Source organism: Oncorhynchus mykiss, chromosome 15 (genome assembly GCF_057628025.1).
Source record: "Oncorhynchus mykiss isolate SJ-2025 chromosome 15, ASM5762802v1, whole genome shotgun sequence".
Taxonomy (NCBI): domain Eukaryota; kingdom Metazoa; phylum Chordata; class Actinopteri; order Salmoniformes; family Salmonidae; genus Oncorhynchus; species Oncorhynchus mykiss.
In genome coordinates this window covers 48409242-48435221 of record NC_143036.1, presented here as the reverse complement: position 1 = coordinate 48435221, position 25980 = coordinate 48409242, and the positions used below count along the sequence as shown (strand labels likewise).

Here is a 25980-nt window from a genome sequence, read left to right as displayed (position 1 = left end):
ACAGACCTGTAACTTCTTCTTTAAGAGGCTCCTCTTGTCCTCCACTCGTTACCTGTATTAATGGCACCTGTTTGAACTTGTTATCAGTATAAAAAACACCTGTCCACAACCTCAAAGTCACACTCCAAACTCCACTATGGCCAAGACCAAAGAGCTGTCAAAGGACACCAGAAACAAAATTGTAGACCTGCACCAGGCTGGGAAGACTGAATCTGCAATAGGTAAGCAGCTTGGTTTGAAGAAATCAACTGTGGGAGCAATTATTAAGATATGGAAGACAGACAAGACCACTGATAATCTCCCTCGATCTGGGGCTCCACGCAAGATCTCACCCCGTGGGGTCAAAATGATCACAAGAACGGTGAGCAAAAATCCCAGAACCACACGGGGGGACCTAGTGAATGACCTGCAGAGAGCTGGGACCAAAGTAACAAAGCCTTTAGTCACCACCTGCAGAACCACTCCTTTATTGGGGGTGTCTTGCTAATTGCCTATAATTTCCACCTGTTATCTATTCCATTTGCACAACAGCATGTGAAATGTATTGTCAATCAGTGTTGTTTCCTAAGTGGACAGTTTGATTTCACAGAAGTGTGATTGACTTGGAGTTACATTGTGTTGTTTAAGTGTTCCCTTTATTTTTTTGAGCAGTGTATATATTTCTTATTACACAGAGTTAATGTGATTTGTCTTTGATAGACCTAATTGACAGATGCCAATCAGTCTTAAAGCATTCTGTTTTGTCATTGTATGCATCTGTGAAGGCAGGCTGGGTCAAATCCTATATATCAGAGCATTGGATAAGCTTTAATAATATGGAATATTTTTTTTACATCGGGTACAAGACTATTTTATTGTACCATGTGAAAGTCCTATCATGAGTAGGCCTATATACTACTAGGCTATCTGCTGGGATTTCAGTTGGATGTCCCGAGCAGGGAAGGGGATGTAGGGGCGTAAAGATACGCCTATGTAGCCTATAACGTCACACGCCGCGTTGGCTACTGGCAGTGCAGGGATAGCTTTGTGCCCCCTCTTTCCCTACCCAGTTCATACCTAAAAAGTTGTTGGAAACTGTACGAATTTCAGCGTACCTGAGGGAATTAAACTATCTAACACAAACTGGAAAGCGACCGAATAATTAATGTATGCAAGGACAGCTGCAAGGAACCAACCAACCGAAACATTTAAATGGTCGCGATTTCAGAAGTAGAATAGTTTGCTGAGAGGGTAACTTTACGGTCAGACCTCGTCCACTCGTACTGTTCTACTCGGTGTGTAAAGTTCTGAGGGACCGAAAAAGGCTGGTGAAATGGCGGAAACCAAAATAATCTACCACATAGACGAGGAGGAGACGCCGTATCTGGTGAAGATCCCTATTCCTTCGGAAGACATAACACTTTTGGATTTCAAACAAGTTTTGAACAAGCCGAATTTTAAATTTTTCTTCAAATCTATGGATCAGGATTTCGGGTAAGGACGGTTGTTAATGTGATGATGCTTTGAAGCTGGTTTGCTACTCCAGCTACGGGTTGTCTTAAATGGCCTAGGCTAATTGATGTTGGACAGAAGTCATTTCTGTCACGAGGCATGAATTGAATTATTCGACAAGGAAATGGCACACTGCTATTCAGATATTGCTTCCTAACGTGTCCCATGTCAGTTGACCAGGAACTATTGCTGGAGATGTTGTTTTTACTGTGATAAACTGCTGACTTGGTGCACAAGGTCGCTTTTTAGTCTCTAATAATGCCAGGGCCAGCATCATCCTCCGGAATGTAAATGAGCATTCTGAAAAGGCACCACTGAGGAGCCGTCAACTCCACGTGAACAACTGGTGTTAGCGGATTGGAGCACCGAAATTAAATATAAAACGACGTTTTTGTAAAAAACTAGGAATTTCAGCACGCATTTAGAACCCCAGTCTTCCCACACTAGTGGGGGCTCAACTCGATCTTAAATCGTGGAGTTTAGTTGGCTATGACTGAGTTACAGCAATGTTGCAAACTTTTGGCAACAATGTAACAAGTATGGCTCTCTTAGTGAGACACAAAGTAACTGATTGTAACAGCTATCCAAACAAGTTAGGATCCAGTGAATTGGTGCACTTTAGAGAACCTAAAATGAAAGTATTTTATTCACACATTATGTAGCTATTCAACAGCCTCCTTCATTCACCCCTGAATCCTTATTTCTGTCCTTGAAAGTATAATCATATATTAATATGTAGGCCTAATTATATAGTAATAACCAATAGTTAGACTGGAGGCATATCATGATCAGCTAATTGAACATGGGTCTATATTTAGATATTCTACGTGTTTTTACTGTCCCAATAATATATTTTCTTGTGAGAGGCAAATTAAACAAATGCACAACTCCCTATTCAACAGCACTGTTTAAACAGAGGATGTTCTGTAGCCTATACATCTCTGGGGGTCTTCAGTGTTTCTATCCCTCTGTTTGAATACGTCACAAATGGCACCCTATTCCCTATATAGTGCACTACTTTTGGCCAGTGCCCTATGGGTAGTGCAAAAAAAGTAGTGCACTATAGTGAATATGGTGCCATTTGGGAATGCAATCTCGGTGTTTGGGCTAAGTGCCAGAACTCTCCCCTCTTCACAGCAGCTGCACTTCCTCCTCACCTAAACCCCATTCCTTCTCGACCCTTAAGTAGAGTCAGGAGAAAACACTCTGCCACAGACTGTCGACTATTCTCTTTAACAAATGAGCCTTTCCTGCTCTGCCCGAGGTTAGATTTACACATTCACAGTTCCAGCCATTTAAAGCATGACCGCCATGATTTAGCAACTTCAACCATTGAAAACACACACACAGGCGCCTGAGCGATGGAGGAGCTGCATCCCCACGTTCAAAATCAGGGTGCATGTTTTAGCACCCCCACTTTTTTATCAGAAAAATATCATGATCAATTGGGTAATTTTTCATTTCCAATGATAAGTAATGTTTTGCACTAGTCTGTTTTGAAGTAATGTCAATTATTTATTTTTTTTACACACACACACACATACATACATACATACATACATACTGCTCAAAAAAATAAAGGGAACACTAAAATAACACATCCTAAATCTGAATGAATATTTTTTTCTTTACATAGTTGAATGTGCTGACAACAAAATCACACAAAAATGATCAATGGAAATCAAATTTATCAACCCATGGAGGTCTGGATTTGGAGTCACACTCAAAATTAAAGTGGAAAACCACACTACAGGCTGATCCAACTTTGATGTAATGTCCTTAAAACAAGTCAAAATGAGGCTCAGTAGTGTGTGTGGCCTCCACATGCCTGTATGACATCCCTACAATGCCTGGTCATGCTCCTGATGAGGTGGCGGATGGTCTCCTGAGGGATCTCCTCCCAGACCTGGACTAAAGCATCCGCCAACTCCTGGACAGTCTGTGGTGCAACGTGGCGTTGGTGGATGGAGATAGACATGATGTCCCAGTTGTGCTCAATTGGATTCGGGTCTGGGGAACGGGCGGGCCAGTCCATAGCATCAATGCCTTCCTCTTGCAGGAACTGCTGACACACTCCAGCCACATGAGGTCTAGCATTGTCTTGCATTAGGAGGAACCCAGGGCCTGATGGTAGGCTTTGTTACTTTGGTCCCAGCTCTCTGCAGGTCATTCACTAGGTCTGGTGTGGTTCTGGGATTTTTGCTCACCGTGATCATTTTGATCCCATGGGGTGAGATCTTGCGTGGAGCCCCAGATCGAGGGAGATTATCAGTGGTCTTGTATGTCTTCCATTTCCTAATAATTGCTCCCACAGTTGATTTCTTCAAACCAAGCTGCTTACCTATTGCAGATTCAGTCTTCACAGCCTGGTGCAGGTCTACAATTTTGTTTCTGGTGTCCTTTGACAGCTCTTTGGTATTGGCCATAGTGGAGTTTGGAGTGTGACTTTTTGAGGTTGTGGACAGGTTTTTTATACTGATAACAAGTTCAAACAGGTGCCATTAATACAGGTAATGAGTGGAGGACAGAGGAGCCTCTTAAAGAAGAAGTTACAGGTCTGTGAGTGCCAGAAATCTTGCTTGTTTGTAGGTGACCAAATACTTATTTTCCACCATAATTTGCAAATTCATTAAAATCCTACAGTGTGATTTTTCTGGATTTTTTTTCTTCTCATTTTGTCTGTCATAGTTGAAGTGTACCTATGATGAAAATTACAGGCCTCATCTTTTTAAGTGGGAGAACTTGCACAATTGGTGGCTGACTAAATACTTTTTTTGCCCCACTGTATGGGGCAATTTATCTTTAATGGTTATGATACATAAGGCACTGTTGGCGTGTAGGCCTAGATAAATGTACACGTATTTGTCTCGCCTTGTATTCTAAAAATAGATTTACTCGTTCATATAATTTGTGGCAGAACCGAATAAAATTTGTTTTAATTTCAAAAATATCGATTCCCCCTGTGAAGAATTGTAGGAAATGGTTTTAAAAAATAATTTTGCATTGATGCAAATACCATTTAACGGAAATGCATTTGACCATCATTCTTCTTGGTCTATAGGTTTCTAAGTGACACCAAACTTTTGAACGGTAGTGTAAGTGTACATTTATTTTGCGTCTGGTTTGGTCGGCATGTTCCCGATATGCAATTTCTCTACTGTTCTATTGGTTTTCATATCAACTTTCTTCCGTTGTCCAGAAGCCAAAGGCACAATCCTAGTCATATTAGCAACCCATTCTAGTTGTTGCATCTTTAGATTCCCACTAAGTTCCTAATAGAGATTTTCATTTTTATCCCATATGGAACCACTCAAGTGTGCTGTTTAGGGTTTTCCGCAAATTGCTTTAAAATGCTTCATTACAGGATTGCATGTTCTGTTAAGAAATTACCATAATCTATATGTGATTTTTGTCATGCTGTACATGCTGTGAGTGGATGCCCTAATGGGTTATGCACCCAATGCATATGGGTCCGTTAAATTTGTCCGGCGCCACATTTTCCTAAAGGAAACCCTTATACACACACACACACCATAGAAAAGTTATTTTCTACCTCAGACAAATCTTATTATGCCATTAGTTTGAGTGCTGGCCTCCCTGGTAAGTTAAATTCCCTCCCATCTACAACAGGCTAATTATCTCCTGGATAATACAGCGAGCTATACTGACTGTACTTTTAACTTATGGACTGCTGACATTCATTAGGCTATGAGACAAATGGGTGGGAAGACCGTAATGGAGAGAATGTAGGCTTTCAATATGTCTGCTCTACAACGTCCTGTAGCTAGCTGCCTGTTACCATGTACAACTACACAACTTTCTCTAGTCTCTGTGGCTGCGTTTACACAGGCGTCCCTATTCTGATCGTATCCCCAATTATTTGTTTTTTTGAACAATCAAGTCTTTTACAAACAATTAGGCTGCCTCTGTAAACGCAGCCTAAGAAAAGCGTCGTTGCTCACCACCATATTAGTGGTTCCTCCTTTAAAAGTTGCGAGCTTACACCGCCGGACTTAGAGGTACCCAGCGTCACAGCGTCATTGCTTCAGACCACCACAAGGGGGTATGAGAGCACTCATTATGCATTTGGGTCCCAAGGTTTTTATATGACCAATCATATCGAGTAGTTCCAATGACGAATTTGACAAACCCGCTTTTCTTTTTTTTTGCCTTAATCCCTGATCTGGCTTTCAAGTCTATGAAAATGCCCGTTTTTGTTACAAATTTAACTAAAACAATGCACATTCACTAATATTGACTCACTTCTTGTAGTAGGCATTAAGCTATAGAAAATTAACACAGGTCTCAACAATCTGTCTGTCTCTAACTGTTTGAAAAGCATTTTAGGCTGTCCACTTTGTTCAGATTTTGAAATCAAGTGGCCCAGCTTATTTCTCAGAAAGAGAACGAGTTTCCATTTCCATATATCATTTTTATGCTTATTGCACATTTATAAAAGACCAGACAACTAGTATAAGTCTTTGGCTAAAATGCTGCTAGCAGTACCCCAATGCCGTGCGTGACAAATTGAGCATACATTTTCCAGATTCAATATTCATTTATACTTTCGTTTTAGTTGTCTGCTCTGCACGCAATTTGAGTAGTTGACACATATAAAGGGTTTTGTTAAAGTTCTCTATTACAGTAAAATAATGTCTCAATGTGTTTGTCCATATGACCTGTCGGACTGAACATCAAATGCAGATAGTGAGTTGAAACTGCTTGTCAGAGAGGAAATTGTAATCTCTCAATTTTGTTGGCGTGAGAGGCAGGGGGAGGGGCTTGATGTGTGTAAACCATAGAGGAAAATACGAAGCGAGAGGTTCCACTCAAGCTAAAATCTGTTCAAAATAAGCCCAATGTGTTCTATGGGTTTATTTTGGACCTAATCTTGTCGCCTGCCTTCCCGCCTTTGGGACAACAACTTCCTTTGTTAGGGCGGAGATGTGCATCTCTTCGTTATACAGTATATAGATCTCTGGTGTAAATGTGGAGGTGCACACAGCACAGAAGGAGCGAAAGATGTGAGACTAAAAATACAACGAGAACAAGCGGCCGTAAATACTCATAAAAATAATAAAACTATGAGTATTTTGGAATATTGCGCAAAAACATGAATTAAAATAAATTAGATATCGCGCAGCCCTACTTAATTCCCTTCAAAAATGTGTCAAAGCCATTCAGTAAAGTTGCAGAACATTATGCATGGTATTTTTCTTTACCTCAATATAATTTAGACGCCTGTGAAATTGACCATGCAGTTGGATTTGAAGTGAGACAACAGCAGATCTTGACCAGAGTGAGGCGTTTTATTTGCAAGTGAAGATAATAGCCCGTAACTGTACAATATAAATACTAACACGCTCTAGAGCAAGGGTTTTGAAACGTTCTTGGCCAGGGACCCTCTCCCATGATATGTTACCAAAAAAAACAAACGTGTCTTATATTCAGGCAGAGCCGCCAGAAAACATGTGGCAAGACGACAGCATTTGCCCCAGTAGGCCTGCTTTTCAATCTGCACACCACTTTCAAAGCAGTAGCACCAACATGGCCAGATAGCCTACTTGTCAGCGCATTTTTGTATTCCAGTTCAAAATGTACCTGTGATTTTACGAAAGTTAACTTACAATAGTGAACATTCTATCAATATGCTGGTGACTGTTGAGTCTGCAAAAAGAAACCTACAAAAACACATTAGCATTTGTCTTGGTTAGCCTGCTGTAGCCAGGTAGATGTCATTTCGAACGCAATTGTCTTAAAGGGGCAGCGTGATATTTTGAGATCTCAATCTCAATGACATACTTTAGAAACAAAAATAAATGAAATTAATATAATGCAATTCTAAAGAGTAGAGTAACGACTTACATTGCTAAATTATATTAAATAGCCTTTTAATGCTAACAAATATAATAAAATATTGCCTATTAATAGCTGCATATAGAGAGGAAGCAGGTAACCTATAGGCTCTGCATGACCCCAATGCATTTAAAAACTACACCATGTCCAGTCCAGTGAGGGGGAAAAGTTACATTAGACCCTGTTAAAGCTTACGAGTAGGACTGAGTTTTACCTGACCAGGTTATGATTTTCAGGAAAAACTCCAGGCCCCAGAAGATGCGTACGAATTTTGACACACCACTTTGGAACCTGTGGTGCCTTCTCTGTCCATCTTGTGAATGATAATGGCTAGTAGAAGTAATCAGCATTTTAAATTTAATAGATTTGGTAGAATATTTCATTACTGTGACCTTCCCACAGTTCATTGTAAGAGGAAGTGTAAACTAACAGTCCATTAGTTAGAAAAGTATCTTGGCGGCGTAGAGAATTTTGCTATTTTATGCAATTCAACACTTTCATTGAGCAGAAAGAACATGTTGCTGTTTTGAAGAATTGCTGGAAATGTTCAATGTATTTTGCCATGGCTAATGCTGTGTTCCTCTGTTCATAACATAATCAATGGCATTTGCTCTGAACCCATGCTAGCCCTAAGACCGCACTCAACGATCTGTATAATAATGATAAATAATTTATGATAATGGCGCCGAAATAGATGGCCGCTGTTTTACGACCCAATAACGAATTGTGCTATTTTGTATGTTTTTTTTTGCGTTATTTAACTTGTAGATGTTTCTGCCACCGTGTCTTATGACCGAAAAGAGCTTCTTAATATCAGGGCAGTGATTACTCACCCTGTACTGGAGGAATTATTCTTCAACAAGTCGGATGGGAAGGATTTACTCCAGACACCCGACAAGGCCCTCATCCCAGTCATTCACAGGAGGAAAAGACAGAGGTATCGTGGACACAGGTCCGGGTGCCTTGTAAGGATCTGTCGCCGAGAGGGTAATCTACCTTTACCATCGATCCTATTAGTCCATTTACAATCAATCGATAATCAAATAGACGAACTACGAGCACGTATATCCTACCAACGGGACATTAACTGTAATATCTTATGATTCACAGAGTCGGCAGAACGACAACATGAGTAACATACAGCTGGCGGGTTTTAAGCTTTTTCGTCAGGATAGAACAGCGGCCTCTGTTAAGACTAGGGCGGTGGCCTATGCATATTTGTACTCAATGAGCTGTATACGGCCATAAGCAAACAGGAAAACGCTCGTCCAGGTGGTGCTCCTAGTGGCCGGGGACTTTAATGCAGGGAAACTCAAATCAGTTTTACCTAATTTCTACCAGTATGTTAAATGTACAACCAGAGGGGAAAAAATCTCTAGACCACCTTTACTCCACACACACAGACACGTACAAAGCTCTCCCCGTCCTCCATTTGGCAAATCTGACCTTAATTCTATCCTCCTGATTCCTGCTTACAAGCACAAACTAAAGCAGGAAGCACCAGTGACTCGGTCAATAAGAAAGTGGTCATATGAAGCAGATGCTAAGCTACAGGACTGTTATGCTAGCACAGACTGGAATACGTTCCGGGATTATTCCAATGGCATTGAGGAGTACACCACATCAGTCACTGGCTTCATCAATAAGTGCATTCGAGGACGTCGTCCCCACAGTCACTGTACATACATGCCCCAACCAGAAGCCATGGAATACAAGCAACATCCACACTGAGCTAAAGGGTAGCACTCCCGCTTTCAAGGTGCGGGACTCACTCAATCACATGTATTTATAAAGCCCTTCTTACATCAGCTGATGTCACAAAGTGCTTTACAGAAACCAGCCTAAAACCCCAAACACCAAGCAATGCAGATGTAGAAGCACGGTGGCTAGGAAAAACTCCCTAGGAAGGCAGGAATCTAGGTAGGAACCTAGAGAGGAACCAGGCTCTGAGGGGTGGCCAGTCCTCTTCTGGCTGTGCCGGGTGGAGATTGAACATCTTGGCCATGTACTGTTAGAAATGTTCATAGATGAAAAGCAGGGTCAAATAATAAGAATTTGTTGTAGAGGATGCAACAGGTCAGCACGTCAGGAGTAAATGTCAGTTGGCTTTTCATAGCCGATCATTCAGCGTTAGAGACAGCAGGTGCGGTAGAGGGAGAGAGTTGAAAACAGCAGGTCTGGGACAGGTAGCATGTCCGGTGAACAGGTCAGGGTTCCATAGCCGCAGGCAGAACAGTTGAATCTGGAGCAGCAGCACGACTAAGTGGACTGGGGACAGCAAGAAGTCATCAGGCCAGGTACTCCTGAGGCATGGTCCTAGGGCTCAGGTCCTCTGAGTGAGGGAGAGCATACTTAAATTCACACAGGACACAAGACAGGAGAAATACTCCAGATATAACACACTGACCCTAGCCCCCCAACACACAAACTATTGCAGCATAAATACTGGAGGCTGAGACAGGAGGGGCCGGGAGACACTGTGGCCCCGTCCGATGATACCCCCGGACAGGGCCAACCAGGCAGGATATAACCCCACCCACTTTGCCAAAGCACAGCCCCCACACCACTAAAGGGATATCTTCAACCATCAACTTACTACCCTGAGACAAGGTCAAATATAGCCCACGAAGATCTTCCACCACGGCACAAACCCGAGGGGGGCACCAACCCAGACAGAAAGATCGCGTCAGTGACTCAACCCACTCAAGTGATGCACCCCTCCTAGGGACGGCAAGGAAGAGCACCAGTAAGCAAGTGACTCAGCCCCTATGATAGAGTTAGAGGGAGAGAATCCCAGTGGAGAGAGGGGAACCGGCTAGGCAGTTACCGCAAGGGCGGTTCGTAGCTCCATTGCCTTTCCGTTCACCTTCACACCACTGAGCCAGACTACACTCAATCATAAGACCTACTGAAGAGATGAGTCTTCAATAAAGACTTGAAGGTTGAGACTGAATCTGCGTCTCTCACCTGGATAGGCAGACCAATCCATTAAAATGGAGCTCTATTAGAGGTCAACCAATTAATTAGGACCGATTTCAAGTTTTCATAACAATCGGTAAACAGAGTTTTTGGACACCATTTATGGCCGATTACATTGCATTCCACTAGGATACTGTGTGGAAGGCTGACCACCCGTTACGCGAGAGCAGCAAGGAGCCAAGGTAAGTTGCTAGCTAGCATTAAACTTAACTTATAAACAATCAATCTTCACATAATCACTAGTTAACTACATGTAGTTGACGATATTACTAGGTTATCTAGCTTGTCCTGCGTTGCATATAATCAATGCGGTGCCTGTTAATTTATCATCCAATCACAGCATACTTCGCCAAACAGGTGATGATTTAACAAAGGCGCATTCGCGAAAAAAGCACAATCGTTGCACAAATGTACCTAACCATAAACATATTTTGCCTTAAATCAATACACAGAAGTATATTATTTTTAAACCTAGATATTTAGTTAATATTGCCTGCTAACATTAATTTAACTAGGGAAATTGTGACACTTCTCTGCGTTCATTGCATATATGCAACAGTTTGGGCCGCCTGGCTCGTTGCGAACTATTTGCCAGAATTTTACATAATTATGACATAACATTGAAGGTTGTGCAATGTAACAGCAATATTTAAATTTAGGGTTGCCACCCGTTTTGATAAAATACGGAACGGTTCCATATTTCACTGAAAGAATAAACGTTTTGTTTTCGAAATTAGTTTCCGGATTAGACCATTTTAATGACAAAGGCTCGTATTTCTGTGATAATTATATTATAATTAAGTCTATGATTTGATAGAGCAGTCTGAGCGATGGTAGGCAGCAGTAGGCTCGTAAGCATTAATTCAAACTTTACTGTGTATGGTGGAAAATAAGTATTTGGTCACCTACAAACAAGCAAGATTTCTGGCTCTCACAGACCTGTAACTTCTTCTTTAAGAGGCTCCTCTGTCCTCCACTCGTTACCTGTATTAATGGCACCTGTTTGAACTTGTTATCAGTATAAAAGACACACACAGCTCTTTGGTCTTGGTCATAGTGGAGTTCAAACAGTCACACTCCAAACTCCACTATGACCAAGACCAAAGAGCTGTCAAGGGACACCAGAAACAAAATTGTAGACCTGCACCAGGCTGGGAAGACTGACTCTGCAATAGGTAAGCAGCTTGGTTTGAAGAAATCAACTGTGGGAGCAATTATTAGGAAATGGAAGACATACAAGACCACTGATAATCTCCCTCGATCTGGGGCTCCACGCAAGATCTCACCCCATGTGGTCAAAATGATCACAAGAACGGTGAGCAAAAATCCCAGAACCACACGGGGGGACCTAGTGAATGACCTGCAGAGAGCTAGGACCAAAGTAACAAAGCCTACCATCAGTAACACACTACGCCGCCAGGGACTCAAATCCTGCAGTGCCAGACGTGTCCCCCTGCTTAAGCCAGTACATGTCCAGGCCCGTCTGAAGTTTGCTAGAGAGCATTTGGATGATCCAGAAGAAGATTGGGAGAATGTCATATGGTCAGACGAAACCAAAATATAACTTTTTGGTAAAAACTCAACACGTCGTGTTTGGAGGACAAAGAATGCTGAGTTGCATCCAAAGAACACCATACCTACTGTGAAGCATGGGGGTGGAAACATCATGCTTTGGGGCTGTTTTTCTGCAAAGGGACCAGGACGACTGATCCGTGTAAAGGAAAGAATGAATGGGGCCATGTATCGTGAGATTTTGAGTGAAAAGCTCCTTCCATCAGCAAGGTCATTGAAGATGAAATGTGGCTGGGTCTTTCAGCATGACAATGATCCCAAACACACCGCCCGGGCAACAAAGGAGTGGCTTCGTAAGAAGCATTCCAAGGTCCTGGAGTGGCCTAGCCAGTCTCCAGAACTCAACACCATAGAAAATCTTTGGAGGGAGTTGAAAGTCCGTGTTGCCCAGCAACGGCCCCAAAACATCACTGCTCTAGATGCGATCTGCATGGAGGAATGGGCCAAAATACCAGCAACAGTGTGTGAAAACCTTGTGAAGACTTACAGAAAACATTTGACCTCTGTCATTGCCAAGAAAGGGTATATAACAAAGTATTGAGAGAAACTTTTGTTATTGACCAAATACTTATTTTCCACCATAATTTGCAAATAAATTCATAAAAAATCCTACAATGTGATTTTCTGGATTTTTTTTCTCATTTTGTCTGTCATAGTTGAAGTGTAACTATGATGAAAATTACAGGCCTCTCTCATCTTTTTAAGTGGGAGAACTTGCACAATTGGTGGCTGACTAAATACTTTTTTTGCCCCACTGTAGATATAGATCTATTATATTAGATTAAAATAAAAATGTCATATATATAAAATAGTCCTTAATAGTTTAAGCCCTGCTGGTGTAGTAGGATTCAATCTTAATCCTGTATTGATGCTTTGCCTGTTTTATGGTTTGTCTGAGGGGCAGCGAGGTTTCTTATAAGCATCCGTATTAGTGTCCTGCTCCTTTAAAGCGACCGCTCTAGTTTTTAGCACGATGCGGATGTTTGCTTGTAATCCATGGCTTCTGGTTGGGATATGTACGTACGGTCACTGTGGTGATGGGGTCGTCGATGCACTTATTGATTAAGCCAGTTACTGAGGTGGTATACTCAATGCCATTGGATGAATCCAGGAACATATTCCTGTGCTAGCAAAACAGTCCTGTAGCATCCGTGTCATCTGACCACTTCCTTATTGAGTGAGTCACTGGTGCTTCCTGCTTCAGTTTTTGCTTGTAAGCAGGAATCGGGAGGATAGAATTCTGGTCAGATTTCCAAATGGAGGGCGAGGTAGAGCTTTTTATGTGTCTCTGTGTGGAGTAAAGGTAATCTAGAGGTTTTTTCCCCTCTATATGCACATGTGACATACTGGTTGAAATGAGGTAAAACTGATTTAAGTTTGCCTGCATTAAAGTCCCCGGCCACTAGGAGCAGAGCTTCTGGATGAGCATTTATTTGTTTGCTTATGGCCTTTATACAGTTTGTTGAGTGCAGTCTAACGGCCAGCATTGGTTCGGAGCACATGCCCATTGATTGCGTTATGAACAGAGGAACACTGCATTAGCCATGACAAAAATACATAGAATTGCTTGAAATTAGTTCAATATTCTAAAATATTTCACACAAAAATAAGACCACAAAATATTTTCCAGGAGGAGAAGAAAATAATAATTTTCAGACTGAAAAAATTAAGTTATATTGGAATTGTGCCTGTTGTTCACATCTGCCCTCTCATTGGCTAGAATGGTCCCACCTGATTTATCTTCCTCCCACTGCCTTCCATCTTTTGAGGACATGTATTTTCATTGTAAGAGCAGTCACTCGACTATCTTGTTAGTATAATAGATCATCTTTGGTTTCATCTAAAAAAAAAAAAAAGGATTATCTTCAACCTAGACTGGAACAGATCAAATCAAAGTTTTTGTCATGTGCGCCGAATACAACAGGTGTTCACTTTACAGTGAAATGCTTACTTACAGGCTCTAACCAATAGTGCAAAAAAGATAAAGATTTTTACAGCTTTGCCTTAACATTTTGATTGTTAAACATTTACTTTTGATCAGTAAATACACAAACATAAAGAGTTATAACAACGGGAAGCACAGCAAAAGCTTTCCGTGACGCACCAATTACCAGCGCTCCCAACTCATACTCTTAATACATGTTCCTTCCTTTACAGGTGATCAGCAACAATCGAGGACATCTCTAACCCACATTGTTATTAATAAATGCATGTGCTTATCATAAACTGTAAATCCTCTTCAGTGTCTGGTTATACATAATATCTTTAGCTCAAGTGATGGAGGACATGGGATGATAATCACAAGGCCATACACAGAAAAATGCCTTCCCTCACACAGTGACAGGCATGGACAGGCACCCGGGCATTCCAACAAAGGAGAGATGGGTGGATAAACTCATACAGACCAAATAATACGCACCCACAGACAGGAGGGAAAGGAATATGTAATGAAGCACCAGAAGAGGGAGAATGAGTGTGTTTGTGTGTCTAGAGATGCTGTTGTACGATAGTGGCATTTAGGTCTGGTTTCACAAACCAAGTGTGTAAGGTAATAACTATGATACTAAAAGTACCTATTTGAAATAATAAGGAAAGTAGGCTCCATATTTCATCAAAAATGTTTGCATTATAGACTCAGCAATGTACAAATCATCCATTTTTGTTTTTGAGATAATGTTGTAGGTCTGAGTGAGTGAGCGTATGACATCCACTCTGCCTGAAGCATGGGCAAATGAACAATGGCATATTTGAGATCTCTCGCTCTCTGTCTGTGTGGTATGTCTGTAGTGTGTGTGTGTGTGTATCACTCATCTCTCGATCTGTGTTATGTCCGTAGTGTGGTGAAGGAAGAGATTTCGGATGATGCTGCCAAACTACCTTGTTTCAATGGGAGAGTTGTGTCATGGGTAAGATGCTGACTCTCACCTTTCGTCTACTGATTGTGTTGCATGGCACTTTGTCCACCCGGTCAGCAGTAACCTCAATACTTCTCACTTGTGTCAATGATTACAAACAACGCTCAATACAGAATTGAGTTCTTTATCAAGAATAATAACTTGGATCTTGTTTTCACTGATGTGGTCCTGCTGTTTGTTTTGACAGCATGCTAGTTTGCTGGTAGGTGAGCAAGCATGACGTTTGCTTGTGTGAATGGGTCCGTTTTTCGACTTTGTTTCTGTTGCCCCCCCCCCCTCCTTCCCTAGCTGGTATCCTCAGACAGTCCCCTTGCGGAGCCCCCTCGTCCCCCGGTGGAGGTCTGTACGGAGCCCTCTCCCCCCCCTTCCCCCCTGCCTCCCCTACCGGTGGAGAGGACAGGGGGCATCGGAGACTCCAGACCCCCGTCATTCCAGTAGGTTGAAGTCCTACAGCATAGCCTGATCCACACACACACACACACGGCTGGGAGTTAAGTAAATGCAATAAAAAGTGGAAGCTCCAGTGAATGATCTAATGATTGAATGGAATGGTACAGTGGATTGGGATTGTGAGAAGAACATTTCAGAGGGAGAACAGGAAAAATGCTGACTACTTTCATCAGGATGCCTTTACGATATGTCAAAAGAGGAAACAGACATGGAGTTGTTTTACCATTAATGACAATGGCATTCTAAAACATCCTCCACATTCTCATCCCCCTTGTTCTCCCCCCTCATTCTTCCTCCAGTCCCAATGTGGCGGGTAGTGTTGAGAACCTGGATGAGTGTACTGAGACAGAGTCGGTGGTGTCATTCAAAAGGGAGAAGCCCAGACGGAGGGAAAGCATGGAGCAGCATGGTCAGTAAACTGTTTGAGTGGTCCAGTTGGTAAGAAAATTGTGCGAAATGCCAAGGTCGTAGGTTCAATTCCTGCAGGGATTACATACATTTTTAGGATGTGTATGTGACTAAGTCTCTCTGGATAAGAGCGTCTGCTAAATGACTAAAACGTTTAATTGTACGGCCTCCCGAGTGGCGCAGTAGTCTAAGGCACTGCATCGCTGTGCCACTAAGAGATCCTGGTTCGAGTCCAGGCCCTGTTGCTGCCAGCTGCAACCTGGAGACCCATGGGGTGGCGCACAATTGGCCCAACGTCGTCTGGGTTAGGGGAGGGTTTGGCCGGCAGGGATGTTTTTTTCCCATCGGGCATTAGCGACTTCGGTGGCAGGCCGGGCGCAATGCGCGCTGACACAGTCGCCAGGTGTACGGTGTTTCCTCCGACACACTGATGTGGCTGGCTTCCGGGTTAAGTGGTCATTGTGTCAAGAAGCAGTGCAGCTTAGCTGAGCTGTGTTTCGGAGGACGCACGGCTCTTGACCTTCACCTCTCCCGGGTCCGTACGGGAGTTGTAGCGATGGCACAAGACTGTAACTACCAATTGGATACCATGAAATTTGGGACAAAAAGGGGTAAAAAAAAATAAACATTAATTGTATTGTCGCTTTGGCAAAGTGGCATATAAGTGATATGCTCTAGTCTAGGTACTAAAGGAGTAATGTTTGGACGATGCTCGTTTCCCCCATGATCGTCCTTATCTCTGTTGCCCCTCTGCTTTCCAAAGGGCCGCGGATGAACGGTCAGAGCCGTCGGGAGCGCCACCTGGCAGGCTACGAGAGTGCCTCCACCATCATGAGCAGCGAGCTGGACACCACCAGCTTCTGTGACTCGGACGATGACACCATGAGCAGGTCAGTCACACACACACAGAGCATGTGCCGTCAACCACGATTGTTTAATAACTTGAACTTATTTGGCCCAGAATCACCACTTTGCCTATATCATTTATATAAATGGTTAACAAAACAAGCCCTAAAATAGATCCTTGGGGAACCCCTTATGTGATATCCAGGAACCTAGATTTTTTTTTTTACTGTTTCACATTGACACCGAGTTGCGTTTGAGATATAGTTGCTGAGCCAATTACAGGCTTCCTTAGGGAAGGGTTAACCCCTCCATTCTCCATTCCCCTCTCAGGTTCAGCAGCACCACAGAACAGAGTACAGCCTCTAGGCTACTGAAGCGCCACCGCAGACGCCGGAAGCAGCGTCCCACCAGGCTGGAGAGGGTACTGCAGCTACTGCTTTTAATATATAATATTTATCTAGGAACACACAGTAATTCTGAGAACATAAGACTATACGATAGTTACATGTTATGGATATGAAATATGTAGGGGACTGCAGTTGGGGCCAGTTTCTGTTTCAGTATACAGTACCAGTCAAAGGTTTGGACACCTACTCATTCCATTGTTTTTCTACATTTTCACATTGTAGAATTATAGTGAAGACAAACTATGAAATAACACATATGTAGTAACCAAAAAAAAGTGTTAAACAAATAAAAACATTTTATATTTCAGATTCGTCAAAGTAACCACCCTTTGCCTTGAAGACAGCTTTGCATACTCTTGGCATTCTCTCAACCAGCTTCACCTGGAATGCTTTTCCAACAGTCTTGCAGGAGTTCCCACATAAGCTGAGCACTTGTTGGCTGCTTTTCCTATACTCTGCGGTCCAACTCATCTCAATTGGGTTGAGGTCGGGTGATTGTGGTGGCCAGGTCATCTGATGCAGCACTACATCACTCTCCTTGGTCAAATAGCCGTTACACAGCCTGGAGGTGTGTTTTGGGTCATTGTCCCGTTGAAAAATAAATGATAGTCCCACTAAGTGCAAACCAGATGGAATGGAGTATTGCTGCAGAATGCTGTGGTAGCCATGCTGGTTAAGTGTGCCTTGAATTCTAAATAAATCACAGACGGTGTCACCAGCAAAGCACCACCACAACATCACACCTCCTCCTCCATGCTTCGCGGTGGGAACCACACATGCGGAGATCATCCGTTCACCACCTCTGCGTCTCACAAACACAGCGGCGGTTGGAACCAAAACTTTGCACCAAAGGACGGATATCCACCAGTTTAATTGCTTGTGGTCTCTTCCTCTCATTGGTGTCCTTTAGTAGTGGTTTCTTTGCAGCAATTTGACCATGATGGCCTGATTCACGCAGTCTCCTCTGAACAGTTGATGTGTCTGTTACTTGAACTCTGTGAAGCATTTTATTTGGGCTGCAATTTCTGAGGCTGGCAACTCTAATGAAGGTATCCTCTGCAGCAGAGGTAATTCTGGGTCTCCCTTTCCTGTGGTGGTCCTCATAAGAACCAGCTTCATCATAGCACTTGGTTTTTGCGACTGCACTTGAAGGAACTTTCAACGTTATTGAGATATTCCACATTGACTGACCTTCATGTGTTAATGATGCACTGTCATTTCCCTTTGCTTACTTGAGCTGTTCTTGCCATAATATGGACTTGGTCTTTTACCCAATAGGGCTGACTTCTGTATACCACCCCTACCTTGTCACAACACAACCGATTGGCTCAAAGGCAGTAAGAAGGAAAGAAATTCCACAAATTAACTTTTCAGGTGACTACCTCATGAAGCTGGTTGAAAGAATGCCGAGAGTGTGCAAAGGTGTCACCGAGGGAAAGGATGATTACTTTGAAGAATCTCAAATATAAAGTATGTTTTGATTTCACACTTCTTTGGTTACTACTTGATTCCAAATGTGTTATTTCATAGTTTTGATGTCTTCACTATTATTCTACAATGTAGAAAATAAAGAAAAACCCTGGAATGAGTAGGTGTGTCAACTTTTGACTGGTACTGTACATTTGAAAACCATAACAGATTTCACAACATATTAGGTGTTGATGGTGTACAGGCTATTAAATGGATTTATTAGACTTTTAAAATGTGGACCTTTCATCAGCAGCTTGCATGTGTGGAACCCCTTTATAATAATTAACGGTCAATTACTGTGACACCAGCAGTTATTTGCATGACAATTACCAGCTGACAAAATTTGTGTCGACAGCTTTCCACAGTGATGCTGGCCCATGTTGGCTCCAATGCTTCCCCCAGTGTCAAGTTGGCTGAATGGTCCACCACCCAAAGGACATTTAAATGCACCTACTACCATACCCTGTTCAAAGACATTTAAATTGTTTTGTCTTGTCCATTCACTCTCTGAATGGCACACATACACAATCCATGTCTCAACTGTCTTTAAGGCTTAAAAATACTTCTTTAACATGTCTCCTCCTCTTTATCTACACTGATTGAAGTGGATTTAACAAGTGACATCAATAAGGGATCATAGCTTTCACTTGGATTCACCTGGTCAGTCTGTCATGGAACGGGCAGGTGTCCTTAAAATGTTGTATGCTCGGTGTATGTGATGTAATCGTACGCGTTCTTGTTTTGCTGCGTTTCAGGCGTCTTCGTTCAGCAGTGTGACAGACTCCACCATGTCCCTTAACATCATCACTGTTACACTCAACATGGGTGAGTGCCCCCTTCAATTGCTCCCCTCCTTTTTCCTTCTATCTTATTCCTTTCTTCTCACTCCTATCACCTCACGCTCTTTCATTGCCTTATCTCTACATCAGGCTCACGTGCTAGCTTATCTGTAAGGTTTAGTTTTTCTTATCTGAAATAAAATGGAATAGGATTAAAAAGACTGTTAGGTGATGTACTGTATGTGTACGGTTTCTCCCGTGCAGATAAATACAACTTCTTGGGCATCAGTATCGTGGGTCAGAGCAACGAGAGGGGTGATGGGGGTATCTACATCGGCTCCATTATGAAGGGAGGGGCTGTGGCTGCTGATGGGCGGATCGAACCAGGAGACATGCTGCTACAGGTGACACACACGCAATAAGTTGTGTCTCTTAGAGCTGGAAAGCTCTTTGTTTAAGGTCTATCCTCTCATGTTGCTTCATCTCAGGTGAACGACATCAACTTTGAGAACATGAGTAATGACGATGCTGTCCGTGTGCTGAGAGAGATTGTACATAAACCTGGGTAAGGCATATCTTTCCTGTATGCACAAACTTTCAGTCTGTGTCTTGGTCTACAATTGAAGTCGGAAGTTTACATACACTTAGTCATTAAAACTCGTTTTAAGCATACAGTCAATAACACAATACAAAAAAGAAAGTATATATACAGTGTGTGCAAATGGCGTGAGGAGATAAGGCAATAAATAGGCCATAGTAGCAAAGTAATTACAATTTAGCAGACTAACACTGGAATGATGATGAGCAGATGATGTTGTGCAAGTAGTGATACTGGTGTGCAAAAGAGCAGAAAAGTAAATAAAAACAATATGGGGATGAGGTAGGTAGATTGGGTGGGCTATTTACAGATGGTCTATGTACAGCTGCAGCGATTGGTTAGCTGCCTTCCTTTTGGAAAAGCTGACCGCGACTCCATTTTGTTGCTCCCAGCCTATAGACAGAAACTAAAACAGGAAGCACCCGCGCTCAGGTCTGTTCAACGCTGGTCCGACCAATCGGATTCCACGCTTCCAAATTGCTTTGATCACGTGGACATGTTCCGCATAACGTCAAACAACAACATTGATGAATACGCTGATTCGGTGAGCAAGTTTTTTAGCTAGTGCATCGGTGATGTTGTACCCACAGCATCTATTAAAACATTCCCCAACCAGAAACTGTGGATTGATGGCAGCATTCACGCAAAACTGAAAGCGCGGACCACTGCTTTTAATCATGGCAAGGTGACCGGAAACATGACCGAATACAAACAGTGTAGCTATTCCCTCCGCAAGGCAATCAAACAAGCTAAGCGTCAGTATAGAGACAAAGTGGAGTTGTAATTCAACGGCTCAGACACGAGAGGTACAGTGCCTTGCGAAAGTATTCGGCCCCTTTGAACTTTGCGACCTTTTGCCACATTTCAGGCTTCAAACAAAGATATAAAACTGTATTTTTTTGTGAAGAATCAACAACAAGTGGGACACAATCATAAAGTGATTGACTGAACTTCTGGAGAGAGTTTGCTGCACTGAAAGTAAAGGGGCTGAATAATTTTGCACACCCAATTTTTCAGTTTTTGACTTGTTAAAAAAGTTTGAAATATCCAATAAATGTCGTTCCACTTCATGATTGTGTCCCACTTGTTGTTGATTCTTCACAAAAAAATAGTTTTATATCTTTATGTTTGAAGCCTGAAATGTGGCAAAAGGTCGCAAAGTTCAAGGGGGCCAAATACTTTCGCAAGGCACTGTATGTGGCAGGGTCTACAGTCAATCACGGACTACAAAAGAAAAACCAGCCCCGTCGCGAACCACTGTCTTGCTCCCTCGCTTTGAGGACAATACAGTGCCACTGGCACGGCCCGCTACCAAAACCTGCGGGCTCTCCTTCACTGCAGCCAACATGAGTTAAACGTGTTAACCCTCGCAAGGCTGCAGGCCCAAACGGCATCCCCGGCCGCGTCCTCAGAGCATGTGCAGACCAGCTGGCTGGTGTGTTTACGGACATAATCCTTATCCCAGTCTACTGTTCCCACATGCTTCAAGAGGGCCACCATTGTTCCTGTTCCCAAGAAAGCTAAGGTAACTGAGCTAAATGACTACCATCCCGTAGCACTCACTTCCGTCATAATGAAGTGCTTTGAGAGACTAGTCAAGGACCATATCACCTCCACCCTACTTGACACCCTAGACCCACTCCAATTAGCTTACCACCCCAATAGGTCCACAAACGACGCAATCACACTGCACACTGCCCTAACCCATCTGGACAAGAGGAATACCTATGTAAGAATGCTGTTCATCGACTACAGCTCAGCATTTAACACCATAGTACCTTCCAAACTCGTCATTAAGACCCTGGGTCTCGACCCCGCCCTGAACTTCCTGACGGGCCGCCCCCAGGTGGTGAGGATAGGAAACATCTCCACCCTGCTGATCCTCAACACTGGGGCCCCACAAGGGTGTGTTCTCAGCTCTCTCCTGTACTCCCTGTTCACCCACGTCTGTTTGGCCATGCACGCCTCCAACTCAATCATCAAGTTTGCGGACGACACTACAGTGGTAGGCTTGATTACCAACAACGATGAGACGGCTTACAGGGAGGAGGTGAGGGCCCTCGGAGTGTGGTGTCAGGAAAATAACCTCACACTCAATGTCAACAAAACAAAAAAGATGATCGTGGACTTCAGGAAACAGCAGAGGGAGCAGCCCCCTATCCACATCGACGGGACAGTAGTGGAGAGGGTAGTAAGTTAAGTTCCTCGGCGTACACATCACAGACAAATGATCCACCCACACAGACAGCGTGGTGAAGAAGGCGCAGCAGCGCCTCTTCAACCTCAGGAGGCTGAAGAAATTTGTCTTGTCACCAAAAACACACAAACTTTTACAGATGCACAATCAAGAGCATCCTGTCGGGCTGTATCACCGCCTGGTACGGCAACTGCTCCGCCCATAATCGTAAGGCTCTCCAGAGGGTACTGAGGTCTGCACAACGCATCACCGGGGGCAAACTACCTGCCCTCCAGGACACCTACACCAACCAGGACACCTACACCAACCGTTGTCACAGGAAGGCCAAAAAGATCATCAAGGACAACAACCACCCGAGCCACTGCCTGTTAACCCCGCTATCATCCAGAAGGCGAGGTCAGTACAGGGACCGAGAGACTGAAAAACAGCTTCTATCTCAAGGCCATCAGACTGTTAAACAGCCATCACTAATATTGAGTGGCTGCTACCAACATACTAACTCAACTCTAGCCACTTTAATAATGGAAAAATTGATGTCATAAATGTATCACTAGCCACTTTAAACAATGCCACTTAATATAATGTTTACATATCCTACATTACTCATCTCATATGTATATACTGTACTATATACCATCTATTGCATCTTGCCTATGCCGTTCGGCCATCACTCATTCATATATTTTTATGTACATATTCTTTCCTTTACACGTGTGTGTATAAGTTAGTTGTGGTGAAATTGTTAGGTTAGATATTACTGCATGGTTGGAACTAGAAGCACAAGCATTTCGCTACACTCGCATTAACATATGCTAACCATGTGTATGTGACAAATAACATTTGATTTGCTCAGATAGCTGATGTTTAAAGTTAATGAGGGAAATATAAGTCTCCAACTTCAATGATTTTTGCAATTCATTCCAGTCACTGGCAGCAGAGAACTGGAAGGAAAGGCGGCCAAAGGATATGTTGGCTTTGGGGATGACCAGTGAGATATACCTGCTGGAGCACGTGCTACGGGTGGGTGTTGTTATCGTGACCAGTGAGCTGAGAAGGCGGAGCTTTACCAAGCATAGACTTATAGATGACCTGGAGCCAGTGGGTCTGGCGATGAATATGTAGCGAGGGCCAGCCGACTAGAGCATACACGTCGCAGTGGTATAAGGTGATTTGGTGACAAAACGGATGGCACTGTGATAGACTGCATCCAGTTTGCTGAATAGAGTATTGGAAGCCATTTTGTAGATGACATAGCCGAGGTCAAGGATCGGTAGGAAGGTCAGTTTTACTAGGGTAAGTTTGGCGGCGTGAGTGAAGGAGGCCAAGACCTCCACAAGTCTGGTTCATCCTTGGGAGCAATTTCTAAACGCCTGAAGGTACAAAGCAGCCACTGCTCCAAAACTGCCATAAAAAAGCCAGACTACGGTTTGCAACTGCACATGGGGACAAAGATTGTACTTTTTGGAGAAATGTCCTCTGGTCTGATGAAACAAAAATGGAACTGTTTGGCCATGACCATCGTTATGTTTGGAGGAAAAAGGGGGATGCTTGCAAGACGAAGAACACCATCCCAACCGTGAAGCATAGGGGTGGCAGCATCGTGTTGTGGGGGTTCTTTGCTGCAGGAGGGACTGGTGCACTTCACAAAATAGATGGCATCATGAGAAGGAAAATGATGTGGATATATTGAAGCAACATCTCAAGACATCAGTCAGGAAGTTAAAGCTTGGTTGCAAGTGGGTCTTCCAAATGGACAATGACCCCAAGCATACTTCCAAAGTTGTGGCAAAATGGCTTATGGACAACAAAGTCAAGGTATTGAGTGGCCATCACAAAGCCCTTACCTTAACCTCATAGAAAAATGGGCCAAAATTCACCCAACTTATTGTGGGAAGCTTGTGGAAGGCTACCCAAAACGTTTGACCCAAGTTAAACAATTTAAAGGCAATGCTAACAAATACTAATGGTGTGTATGTAAACTTCTGACCCACTGGGAATGTGATGAAAGAAATAAAATCTGAAATAAATAATTCTCTACTATTATTCTGACATTTCACATTCTGAATAAAGTGGTGATCCTAACTGACCTAAAACAGGGAATTCTTACTAGGATTAAATGTCAGGAATTGTGAAACTGAGTTTAAATGTATTTGGCTAAGGTATATGTAAACTTCTGACTTCAACTGTATGTGTGCATGCCTTCTGCTCCTTCTACAAAGGAAATTATTGATCGATCAATACTATAATAGTTTTAGCAAAAACATTTTAAGTTACAATCTGTAGAAACTGAGAATAGAAAGGTTCACAACAGCAAAGTCAAAAAATATATTGCAAATAGAAATCCAATATGGATGGTGTTAAGAGATCGATGGGAGGGGTTGAGTAGAGCTGAAGGGTGGCATTAAAAACAAAAACTAATGTAAAATATACTTTCCAATAATGGAAAATGTATTTAAAAAGAGCTGTGTGTAAACATACACACACAAGATTTTAGACCCCTTGACTTTTTCCACAATTTGTTACGTTACAGCCATGTTCTGAAGTGGATTCAATCTATGCACAATACCCATATTGACTAAGAGATAACCGGTTATTAGGCACAGATCTGAGGAAGGGTACTAAAAAATGTATGCAGCGTTGAAGGTCCCCAAGAACACAGTGGCCTACATCATTCTTAAATGGAAGAAGTTTGGAACCACCAAGACTTCCTAGAGCTGGCTGCCCGGCCAAACTGAGCAATCGGAGGAAAGGGGCCTGTTTAGGGAGGTGACCAAGAACCATATGGTCAGTGTAACAGAGCTACAGAGTTCCTCTGTGGAGATGGTTGTCCTTCTGGAAGGTTCTCCCATCTCTGAAGCACTCCACCAATCAGGCCTTTAGGGTAAAGTGGCCAGACTGAAGCCATTCCTCAGTAAAAAGCCATTCCTTTGTCAAAAGGCACCTAAAGGACTCTGACCATGAGAAACAAGATTCTCTGGTCTGATGAAACCAAGATTGAACTCTTTGGCCTAACTTTTGACTGGTACTGTATATATTATATACATTTACAAAAAAATATATGGGGGTTGAAATTGATGCAGACAATGACATTGATAGAAGCTACAATCCATCTGCAATATTAAAGCTGATCTACCCCCTAAAACAAGAGAAAAAAATAAAGATAATTATCTCGATGTCTCTCTCGCTTTCTCTTTCTCCTTTTCTCTCCACCCAGACCTATTATCTTGACAGTAGCTAAATGCTGGGATCCGTCACCCCAGGGCTACTTCACCCTCCCACGCAGTGAGTAACCTGTTATCTCCTAGGCTCTTTCTCAGTTCCTCTTTCCTTGATTCCTTGCATCCTCTCTCCTCACAACACACGAGGTCGAAGATCCAAAGTCCCTTCCCCTCTGACCTTCTCGTTTTGAGAACGAGGAGAGGGAAGACATGAGAAATCGAGCAAAGACTAAATGCGAAATGAGCCTCGGCTGAGAAATCCACCCAATGGTAGAGGAGACTACAACCCCTCATAGTGTACACCCCCATTGTGCTTCCAGATGAGCCGATCCGGCCCATAGACCCGGCTGTGTGGGTGAGCCATTCTGTGGCCCTGACAGGGGCCTACCCTCCCTACCCCGGCAGCTCCTCTCTCAGCACCATCACCTCCAACTCCTCGGTGACCGAGACAGAGCGTGAGTCCCTCTGCCTGTCTCTGGCCCACAAAGGTAAGGTCTGTTTTTATTTACTATGTTTGAGTCTTCTCGTGTCTCTTTCTCTCTCTCTCTCTCGCTTTCTCTCTTGTAAGTCTCAAGTTTTGTCATTTTGCTCATTGATCTCTGTTGAAGATTTAAGTCAGGGTTTCCCAAACTCGGTCCTGGGCCCCCAAGGGGTGCACATTTTGGTTTTTGCCCTAGCACTACTCAGCTGATTGCAATAGTAAACTAATTATCAAGCTTTGATCATTTGAATTAGCTGTATAGTGTTAGGGCAAAAAAACTACATCGCGAGGACCGAGTTTGGGAAACACTATT

At 43.0% G+C, this 25980-nt stretch overlaps 1 protein-coding gene across 2 annotated transcripts in view; it reads left to right on the top strand.

Moving 5' to 3' along the window:
* Positions 1 to 974: 974 nt before the first annotated feature.
* Positions 975 to 25980, top strand: part of LOC110490131 (segment polarity protein dishevelled homolog DVL-2) — a 34090-nt gene continuing 9084 nt past the window's right edge. Inside the window, exons 1-11 of one of the 2 annotated variants that reach the window (XM_021563323.3) lie at positions 975 to 1473; positions 14735 to 14804; positions 15102 to 15247; positions 15563 to 15672; positions 16435 to 16561; positions 16848 to 16938; positions 19150 to 19219; positions 19438 to 19577; positions 19662 to 19738; positions 25183 to 25250; positions 25483 to 25674. In XM_021563323.3, coding sequence (XP_021418998.1) covers positions 1313 to 1473; positions 14735 to 14804; positions 15102 to 15247; positions 15563 to 15672; positions 16435 to 16561; positions 16848 to 16938; positions 19150 to 19219; positions 19438 to 19577; positions 19662 to 19738; positions 25183 to 25250; positions 25483 to 25674 — 1252 coding nt within the window. In that variant the 5' untranslated portion in view covers positions 975 to 1312. The remainder of the gene's footprint in view (positions 1474 to 14734; positions 14805 to 15101; positions 15248 to 15562; positions 15673 to 16434; positions 16562 to 16847; positions 16939 to 19149; positions 19220 to 19437; positions 19578 to 19661; positions 19739 to 25182; positions 25251 to 25482; positions 25675 to 25980) is intronic. The other variant, XM_021563324.3, reaches the window with a different exon arrangement.